General features: G+C 34.0%; 1 protein-coding gene and 1 pseudogene across 1 annotated transcript; both read left to right on the top strand.

Annotated features, from left to right (window-relative positions):
* The first annotated feature begins 1,004 nt into the window (after positions 1 to 1,004).
* On the top strand, positions 1,005 to 3,221 carry LOC145002849 (uncharacterized). Its single transcript, XM_078962035.1, has 4 exons — positions 1,005 to 1,089; positions 2,528 to 2,581; positions 2,731 to 2,927; positions 3,033 to 3,221. The coding sequence occupies exons 1-4, from the start codon at positions 1,005 to 1,007 to the stop codon at positions 3,219 to 3,221; spliced, it is 525 nt and encodes a 174-aa protein (XP_078818161.1).
* Positions 3,222 to 5,690: 2,469 nt separating this feature from the next.
* On the top strand, positions 5,691 to 6,602 carry LOC145002848 (pre-mRNA-splicing factor SLU7-like; annotated as a pseudogene).
* The last annotated feature ends 4,628 nt before the right edge of the window (positions 6,603 to 11,230 follow it).

Below are 11,230 nucleotides of genomic sequence, written 5' to 3'. Positions count from 1 at the left end.
ACCGCCCCCAAAGCCGGTGGGATGCTGGTGATGTGGTGCCAAAGACGCGAGAGGACCCCCAATCACAATTCGTTTAATTTGTAACAATCGGAACTTGTAAACTAGCGGTTATATAGTCGTTTCTAATATTAAAAAAAATTACTTTTTACCATTGAAACACAAATATTTACACCTATAAATTATCCACTATTCTACTTACATTTTACATTTCAAAAAACATTCTCTATTTTATTACCTTCTAAAAAAAAACCTCATCTCTCATATTTTTTTTTCTCTCAACATAGATTCAAATCCAAACACCCCCGACACTCCAAACATTCCAAATGCAAATGTTAGTTACATGCAATTGCTAACCTCCCCAATCCGACAACAAACTTTATTCACCACTTCATACCCACAAACTTTCTACCAACAACAACCACAACAATTCAATCAACCCCAAATCCAAGCCTTTCAACAACAACCTTCCCAACAATTTCAACAACCTTCTCAATAATTTCAACCATCTCAATCTCAACCTTTAAATCTCGACAATGACGACGACGACAAACGGGTCCAAGAAACACAACAACCAACTCGTCGAAGGCAAAAAAAAACCAAAGATCCAAGAAAAAAAAAAGACTACCGCATGGAACGAAGACGAGGAGGAAGCTTTAGTAAAAGCTTGGATTTTCATATCCCAAGACGGGGATGTCGCCAACGCACAATCGGGTCAAAGTTTTTGGTGTCGTATTCTAGATCATTTCCACGCGTTATTAGGAAAGAAAACGGAGTGGACATACGACTCGATCAACGCAAAATGGTGTGACTTACAAGCGGCTTGCACCAAATTCAATGGAATATTTGACAAGCTTAAAAATATGCATAGAAATGGTAGCAACGACTTCAATATTTTAGCAATCGCATCCTAAGAATACAAAGTTACCAACAACGGTAAACCGTTCGGCCACCAAAAAGCGTGGGAAGTTTGTTGTAATGGTCCAAAATGGGTTCTATATCCGGAAATGGCGCATTCGGGTTCTACAACGGGTTCCAACAAAAGGGCAAGAACATCCGAGTCGGACGTGGGTTTTGGACTCGACCTCAACGGTAACTTCGACGCTTCTGAGGGGGAGGGCCCACCGAACGTCCAACTTCGTCGACCACCGGGACGGGACAAAGCGAGAAAATGAGCGTCTTCAAGCGGAAAAGCACCGGCAACTAGCGATAGCGAGCTTGCGACATCCATAGATAAAGCTGTAGTTTTTCTAGAAAAAAAAATATGAATTGTCGGAGGCCGCTAACCGCCAAAAAATAGCTCTTACCGATCTTCAAATCATAAACATGAAGCCCCAATCGGATCTTCACCCAGAAAATCTTGCAACATTTCTTAGAATTCAACGACATGTCCCAGAAAAATATGAACGTTAGGTTCTAATCTTAATGGTTTTAAGAAATTTAGGATTTTATTTATGGTTTTAAGTAATTTATGATTTTAATTTTTTTATGTTTTTTTTTAAGAATTTTAGAATTTTAATTTGTGTTTTTTATATTAATGTAATGTGTTTTTAATTTTAATGTAATGTATGTTTTTGTTTTTAATTTGTGTTTTTTATATTAATTATGGTTTTATTTTAAATTATGGTTTGTAATTTGTTTTTTATTTAATATAATGTTAAAAAATAAAAAAATAATAAAAAAAAAAAAAAGGAATTTGTGTAGTGGTAACCATTTCCAAGGTTTAGTGGGTTGGTGGTTGGTTTGGTGTGAAGTTGACGTGGTGCATAGGTGGCAGCACTTTTCCGATGGAGTGAGTGTGACCACTCCATATAGCCATAATGATCAGACATTTAAGTCACTTTGATTAAACTAAAGTGGGTATGTGATGGAACGTGGCTATCATTAAAACCAAGTGAAATTTTGATAAACCTATTTGTTTCAATAAAACATTGAATTCTCTTTGGGGGAGATCTTCTACATAACGAGTTTCCCTAAGGCTATCAGGAGTGGAGAGATCTCCATGCGTGAAATGCTTACGTGGACGGTCTCTCCACGCGTGAACATCGCCCCTGGGTTCAGCGGGTTGGTCGTGGCGTGGCTCCCAGGACGGACGAAGACGCTTACATTGATTGAATATTTAATTTTTCAACCGTCGGGTTATTAAGTTAAAAAAAAAAAAAAAAAAAAAAAAAAAAACTTTTTCCTTTAATTTACTTTCTCTATCTATATATACATCCACTTATACATAATTTTTTTAAAACATTCATACAAATTCTCTGAAATCAAACATACAAATTCAACCAAAAAATGGATAGCGATTCTGATGACAATTTGGTTTTGCACACACTATTGTCTGTGGCCCAAGACATGATTCGTCAGAGAGGCGAAACTTTACATCACAAGAAGAAACATAGAAAATATATCAATCGGGATCGAGAGGTGGCACATGAACTTTTGGTACGTGATTATTTTGCCTCTGATAGTCTTTATGACCTTTCGAAATTCGAAGACCGTTTTCGTATTAGTAAAAAATTATTTTTACGTATAGCTTCAGATTTGGAACGTAATTATGAGTTTTTCCAATTACGTTGGGATGCTAGAGGTAAACGCGGTTTACCACAATACAAAAATGTACAGTCGCTCTTAGACAATTGGGATATGGTATAACCGCAGACGCATCAGATGAGTATCTGAAAATGTCTAAAAGGACGGGTCGAGATTGTACATATCTTTTCTGTGAGTATGTTATAGAGCTCCGTGACATATACTTGCGACATCCGACTAAAAGTGATGTCGAACAGTTGTATGCCGCGCATGAAGCTAAACATGGTTTTCCAGGGATGCTTCGTAGTATTGATTGTACACATTGGGAGTATTGTCCCGATGCGTGGCATGGTCAATTCACACAAGGAGATCATGGGGTCCCGACTGTTATACTGGAGGCGGCTGTTTCAAATGACCTATGGTTTTGGCATGCATTCTTTGGTATGGCGGGATCAAACAATGACCTGAATGTGCTTCACGTGTCTCCGATATTTAACGATATTTTGTAGGGTAAAGCACCAGATATGTCATACATTGTGAATGGGAATGAATGCAAGTATGGATATTACCTAGGTGATGGGATATATCCAGAGTATGCTACATTTGTTAAGTCTTTTTCGTTTCCAGCCGATGAGAAAAGAAAATTGTTCAAGTTAGCACAAGAATCTGCACGGAGGTACGTTGAAAGAGCGTTTTGAGTCCTAAAACAAAGGTGGCACATAATCAAGCATCCAGCACGAACATGGGATAAGGAAAAACTAACGACAGTGTTGACTGCGTGTATGATTTTACATAACATGATAATAGAAGAAGATGGCAGAGCTATTTGTTCATATATTGACAACGATGCACTTAACCCACCTGCAGTAATACACGTTGGCAGCCCGACATACTTCTCTAGGGTTTTGGAAATACAAAATCGTGAAACACATCACAATCTACAACACGATTTGACCGAGCACATATGGGGGAGACAACACCAAGGGGGAAATTACGATGAAGACGAAGAGGATGAGGGCGATGATTACGACGAGAATGCAGATGGTGACGACAAGGCGGATGAGGATGATGATGACGACGACGAGTAGTACTGTTCTACGGTTTTTATGTTTTACTTTTTTTTTTAAATTAAGTAGTGTAGTCGTTGATTTGTTAGGTTTTATGTGTGTTTTAGTAATTTTAGGTTTTAAATTTCTATATTTTTAATTAATGATGATGATGACGAGTAATACTGTTCTACGGTTTTTATGTTTTACTTTTTTTTTTTTTTTTTTTTTTTAAAAATTAAGTAGTGTAGTAGTTGATTTGTTAGGTTTTATGTGTGTTTTAGTAATTTTAGGTTTTAAATTTCTATGTTTTTAACTAATGAAAAAGTTTTTTTTTTTTTTTTTTAGTATTTTAAAAAAAATTATTTATCTTCTAAATTAAGTTTTTTATTTCATATAGTGTTACAAAAAATTAAAAAAAAAAAACTTACCTATTTTAAAAATTATGTTATTTATTTAACAAAATGTTATAATAATAATAATAATAATAAAAGTAAATGTTGTTAGTGGTGACCATTTCCATAGTGCAGTGGTTTGGTGGTGAAGGTGATGTAGCGCAGAGGTGACACCACTTTTCCGATGAATTTATAGTGACCACTCTACATAACCTAACAAACTCGTAGTGAACAAATCATTCAGGGCCCAATGACCATCTCCAATGATCCATGAAAGCTGAAACAATAAAAGAAGATAGAGGAAGCAATTTGACTAAAGTGGAAATTTTTTTATGTGTTTATGGGATTCTTTTAATCGTTTTGAGTGCCATTTCACATGAACAGATCCCGAATTCGACATAGCCACCAACTTCGAAATGTGGAATTCGAGATAATCATTTTGTTTGTGGGATTCTTTTAATCTTTTAATCATTGTGGTTAGCCAAGCCTACAAGTCCTACTAGAAACATAAGCTTCACCGACGGAATTAGCTACGGATTATATCCGTAGCTAATTAGCGACGGATTACCGAGGGATTAGCAACGAAACACACAAATATTTTGACCAAAATACTTATAGACTTTTAGAGAGGTATTACCGAGGGATCAACAACTGAATTGCAAGAATTTATCAACAAAATCGCTCCTCGCTAATCCGTCGCAAATTAAAACATTTTAGTGAGGGAACAACGACGGACTTATAAAATCACAAGCCTTTTTTTCCCATCCCTTGCCAATCTCTCACAGAAATGGACGCCTCCTTTTTTTCATTCCCCGCTTTTCTTTCTTTTTTCTTTTTATCGTTTTATTTTCATTCCCAAACTCTAAACAATTTTCTCCAAAAGCCCTAATCGACCTCTGTCGACTCAAATTCCTCCTCCGCCCGGAAAATCACCTCCACCACTGTCCACCTGCGTCGTCCCTCTTTGAAATATACTTGAAAAGTATAGGAAAACCTCATAAGTCACATCATCTCTTGCTTTCCTCTCAGTCCATATGATTTCCTCGTCGACTCGTCGTTTCTTGCAACAACAATTGGTCTATTGGTTCATCATTTATTGTAAACTCTAGCTTTCATCACCTTCCTAGTCCGGTTTCTGGTTGTCTATAAGTTCTATTTTTCATGTAGCTCTCTTTCTTCTCTTACCTTTTAGATCAAATCAGAACTCATTTTTCTAAGCTCTGCCTTCCATAACTCCTTAATTTTGATTTTCCAAGGGTTTTCTTGTTATTGACGTACATTTTGTTTTTACTATTACAATTTAATAATCTCACAGGATGAGTTCGTATGATATGAATTTGGTACCGGGTGTAGGCATTTGACAAGGGGCTTGATATCAAAACAACAAGAATATATGGAGTGGCCAGAAGATGTGTTGCCGGAGCAATTAACAACTACACCACTCAGCTACTAGACTATGGCAAACAAACATCTCAGTGTAATTAATTTCACAAATTTCTTCATCTGATTCTTTGCTTCTAGATTTTATCAACTTTGAAGAGGAAAAACATTATTATATATTTGCTAGATAATCTCACAGAAGCGCTGCTCTTTCTTTCTCATTTCATGGGAGATATTCACCAAGTATGTGATAGTAACCAATTTGACTTTATTATCTAACAAGTTAAAAGACTAAGTTGCCCCTGTCATGTAAGATTCACTTCGGATAGAAGTGGGAACACGATTAATGTTCATTGGTTCACAAGAAAATCAGTACTTCATCATGTAAAACTCCTAAAATAGTTACCATTATGTAATCTAAATCAAAGAGTCTGTTTTAACTTGAAATAAAGTTTCTCACCGATCACACCATCTTCATTTTGATTGTAGTAGCTTTCAAATCCATGGAGGATCACAGAAAACAGATGCAACTTAAAGAAGCCCGAAAAGTTGGGCGTGCTCCTGCAGAAGTTGATGAAGATGGACAAGAAATTAATCCATATATTCCTCAGTATATGTCATCTGCTCCTTGGTATCTCAATGCAGAGAGACCTATACGCCTTTTCCATTTTCTTTTTCTTGCATTCTCATTAATCATGTCACCATATAACTAAAAGTAAAACCATTTTTTATGTGTCCTGAAGCGTTTAAAGCATCAAAGGAAATGGAAGTCAGATCCTAATTACACAAAGTCATGATATGACAGAGGAGCAAAAATATATCAAGCTGATAAGTAGAGAAAGGGTGCATGCGAAAAGTAAGCAACTTTTGTTTTACTTTTCTAGTTTTTATAACTTGATTGCTAAATTTGTTAATTGTTTTAAGTTGTGGAGCTATGACTAACACAACCAAGACACGCATGGAGAGGCCACGTAAGCTAGGGGCAAAATGGACAAGTAAAAACATAGCACCTAATGAGAAAATAGAGACTTTTCAGCTTGATTATGATGGAAAAAGAGACAGGTGGAATGGGTATGATCCAACATCTTATGCTCATGTGATTGAACGATATGAAGCTTGTGATGAAGCTAGGAAGAAATTCTTGAAAGATCAACAAACTAAGAAGTTGGAGGAAAAGGGTAACACTCAAAATGTGGAAGAAGCTGTTAGTGATGATGAAGATAATGAAGAAACTTCGGTCTTGGAGACCCTCTCATAGATTTAAACACTAACATTATTGCATTAAAGAACTACATGGATGTTCAGTATTATGGTGAGATTGGTATTGGAACTCCCTCTCAAAAGTTCACTGTGATCTTTGTTACTGGAAGTTCTAATCTATGGGTGCCTTCTTCAAAGTGCTACTTTTCAGTGAATTTTGACTTTTCTAATTCAAGATTTCTCTCAATCTATAGCTTCAATCATGTGCTTATAATTCTTGATATGGATACAGGTTGCTTGCCTTTTTCACTCAAACTACAAGGCGGTCCATTCAAGCACCTACAAGAAAAATGGTATAGTCTCTTTTGATTTATTCTCGATGGCATTTTTGTAATTAACTGTATTTTCTTCACATGTCAATTAGGGATATCTGCTGCTATTCAATATGGAACTGGAGCTATCACTAGTATCTTTAGCCAAGACTTTGTCCAACTTGGTGATCTTATTGTTAAAGAACACGTAAGAATTAAGAAATTTTGGTTTTTGATTCACTTAACTACTATTTTCTCATTATACTTTTTCTTTTAATCTATTTAATTTTTGAGGATTTTATAGAGGCATCACTCTCTTAGCAACCAAGTTTGATGGTATTCTTAGCCTTCGATTTCAAGAAATCTCTGTTGGAAAGGTGTTCCTGTGTGGTATTTTTCTTGCCCTGTTTCTTATTGACTTAATTGATACATAACTTAATCAGGACAAATATAAAGCAGTGTTTCTTTGAGTTATTTCTAATAGAGGTGGCTTAATATGTTAGCGTCATTTATAAATAAAGGGTAAATTGGTCATTTACTTAGATTCATATTGTTAATTAAAATATTTGCATACCCTTTTAGGTACAACATGGTAAATCAAGGTCGATGCTAATCATTTTAAGGGCAAACACACATATGTACCTGTGGCTCAAAAGGGTTATTTGCAGGTAACTATCTTATTATAACATATATATATATATATATATATATATATATATATATATATATATATATATATATATATATAGTTCTTTATCTGAATTTCATTTTTCTTTTTGTTTTTAGTTTGATATGGGTGATGGCCTTATTGGAGATACAACTACTGGTAATCTCATGCTATTCTTGTTTTCAATTTCAGGATTTTGCAGTGATGGTTGTGCAACAATTGCGGATTCTAGAATCTCTTTGTTGGCAAGTCCAACGGTATGTTTTAAAAATTAAGTTTTTATAAATGAGAATTATAAAAAAAAAAAGAGAAGTTCTATGCTATGAGTAATAACCTCTATTGATTTATCTTTATTTATTTATTTATTTTTATAAATATTTTCTCAAAAATTAATATTATTATATGTTGTTGAATTGGAGTTCAAGCAACTTAACATACATGCGTGTGAAGCATTTGAGAAGGGCAATGATGTCCATATGCAAGCTGCTCCTTCACAAGCTGAATTGTTGTATAAGAATTTTAAAGTAAACAAAGAGAAGCTAAAATCTCAAGTGAAGGAGAAGTTGAATATGATCGTGCTGGAAGAATCATCAAAGGCCAGGTATTTTTATATTTTATATTTGCATTAAATTACAAATTTTGGTATGAATATAACTAAAAAACTATTGTTTTTATTGTAAAGTTATTTGGGCTTTAATACTATGCTCAATGAAATTCTTTTTAGGATTAGTCTCATAAAAGGCCTTACATTTTGCGTTTTTTTCCGGATCAAACCTCGAATTTATTATTTACCTTATATTACCTTGTTCATTCCATTCCTTTGTCCATTCCATTCAATCTAAGCAATGACCCTTAGAACATACATTAGATAAGGGCCCATGGCAAGACAAATTTGATGTCTATGTTTAAGAGATTACAAATTTGATGTTTATGTTTGTGTATTTGCGTTTTGGTTGGAATCAGAATTTAATTCCATTCCAGTCCTCCATTTGGTTTCAAATGAGTAGACACTAATCTCTTTTTCATCACCAGAAAATCATTGCTTCCAACAAAGACCCTGAATCTAGCAAAAAGCATGAAGACATCAAGCAACCAAGTCTCCTTCGATTGCTGGAAAAACTAAGTGGAAATTGGTTCTCCCAATTCCATGGGATTGAACGGGAATTGGAATCCAATTTCATTTTGATCATTCTTTTGGATGCAAGATATCAAACAATGGTGAAGGTGTATGCGGAAATGAAAAATATGAGAGGAAATTTAGAATTACGGTACATTATACTTTGAAATCAAATATCAATCGATGTTAAACATTGATATTTGATGTTTATAGATGTTTTGGTAAACTTTGATGGTTAGATTCTTTTTGTATTTTAATGTTAAAGTTAAATTTTTGGTTTTGGAATGTATAATTATTGGATGTTTTTTGTATCTAAATGTTAATATTTGTTTTGGGATTATATAATTATTTGATTTTTTGGTATTATTTTGTTTTAGATTCAAAAGAAACAAAATCATGATATTATGTATTTGCAAGGGAATAGCTGCGGAAAGAAAAAAAAAATGACATCTTAAATCTGCAAGAGATCAGCGACGGAAAGAAAAAGAAAATCACATCTAAAGTTTGAGAGGAATTAGTGATGGATTAAAAAAACAGATATAGAGGTTTGCAAGGGATTAGCGACGAAATGTTGTTATTAGGTTTTGTCGACAATGTACTAAATAACAGGATTAAGTGCCATTTTGCTATGGATATTCTGTCGCTAAGGTCGTCGCGAGAGAAAACTAATCCGTTGCTAAATCCCTTGCTAAGTTATTAGCCACCCCTCTAATTCGCTATGGAGTATGTTTGTGGTTGATCCGTCACAAATAATATTTAGCGACGGATTTGTGACGGATTCGTTCGTCTCTAAAACTCATGTTTCTAGTAGTGAACGGATAAAGAAAGGGTGTAACAATCATGCGACCGTTTAACCAATAAAAATATTATATTTTTTTAAAGAAAACCAACTTTTACCTATAAATAATCCTATTTCACGCACGTTTTCACGCTGGAAATATCATTCATTTTTTATCAAAATTTATATAGTACTACACTGAAGAATGATAAAAAAAGAAAATTCATCTTCAACTTTATGTGATGATGATGACATGTTTTTCCACTCATTCCGAGAAACTATAATTACTTTGCGGGTAAAGAAGCTGGAAATTCTAACGTAATCACAATGACTGTAATTTCAATCAATTGGTTGCGTGTGATTTCACACACAAATTTGGTTAAGGTTGTAAAACAGGTAGGCCTTGCTAAATTGCCCACTAGCGATAACGGATTAATAGGTCTAGTTGGGAAATAATCGAAGACTCAGAAAATGTAAACTCGTTATTTTCGAATATTTAAATTCATTAATTTTTAAAAAAAATAAATATGACTAATATGTAAATTTCGTAAAATACTAATAATCATAAAAAAGAAATTAATATGATTAATATAACGCTATTCATTCCTCAATTAGTTGGTATTAAAAAAGAATTTCTTTAAAAAGTTAAAATTTCATCGGCTTTTACAACTTCACTCATTGTCTAGGCAGGAATGAGATTAATCCTAGATGCATTCTAGTAGGTTGTGTAGCGGCTATAAACTAATCAGATATTAATCGGGGCCTTTTGAGATTTTTACAACACTGCTTTTGGTACATTTTTACTTTTTCCATGATTGCATGTATGACCGTTACAAATTGAAACGTCGTTTATTAAATAGTAGATGCTTATTCCTATGTGTAGTTAATGATTTTGGAGATAATTACAAATTTTGAAAATTAAGATGGTTTATTAGAGGGAGATAGTGTTTTAGTCTGCTATAAAAGTTTGCATCTGTAGTTTAGTTTTGGCATGCGACATCACTACACATGCATCCCATGAGTATTTAAAGATATCTCAAAGAACAACCCAAAAATTTATATATTTATTTTGTGATTATGTTCTAATGTTGAAAATTTTACGATGCACATCAAGTTAAACAATGTTTCCCAAGTTAAACAATGTTTCCCATGGATGATTGATAACATTAATTGTGCACACTGGGAGTAGGAAAATTGTCCTATGGCCTAGTGAAGTCAATTCACACGAGCAGATAGTGGGGTGTCGACTATGATGCTGGAAGCAGTAGTTCAAACGATCTATGATTTTGCCATGCATTTTTTCATATGACGGGTCAAAATTTGATCTAAACTTTCTAGGTGTGTCTCTGATATTCAATGATATTCTCTAGGATGATGCTCATGATTTACTGTATGTTGTGAATGAAAATGAATACAAGTTTGGATACCACATTGGAAATGAGATATATCCAAAGTATGTTATATTGGGGAAATAATACTCATATCCATAGGATGGAAAAATAAAAATGTTAAAGTTAGCATAAAAATAGCCAAGAAAGGATCTCAAACTGGCTTTTGGAGTGCTTAATAACCAATGATACATACTAAAACACTTGGCATGATCTTGGGATAGGGAAAAATTAAATAATGTAATGATTGTTTTTGTTATTTTAAATAAAAAGATAATAGATGATAACGGTCATGCTATTTGTATGTATAATGCAAACGATTAACGTCATTCACCAACACAAATACATGTAGACATACTAGCATACCACGAGAGATTTTTTTGAAATGTAAAGTACAAAAACACATAAGAATCTTGATAGGGCAC

Source organism: Lactuca saligna, chromosome 6 (genome assembly GCF_052625555.1).
Source record: "Lactuca saligna cultivar CGN05327 chromosome 6, ASM5262555v1, whole genome shotgun sequence".
Lineage (NCBI taxonomy): Eukaryota > Viridiplantae > Streptophyta > Magnoliopsida > Asterales > Asteraceae > Lactuca > Lactuca saligna.
Note: the sequence above shows the minus strand (reverse complement) of the source record. Positions and strands in the feature narration are given on the sequence as shown.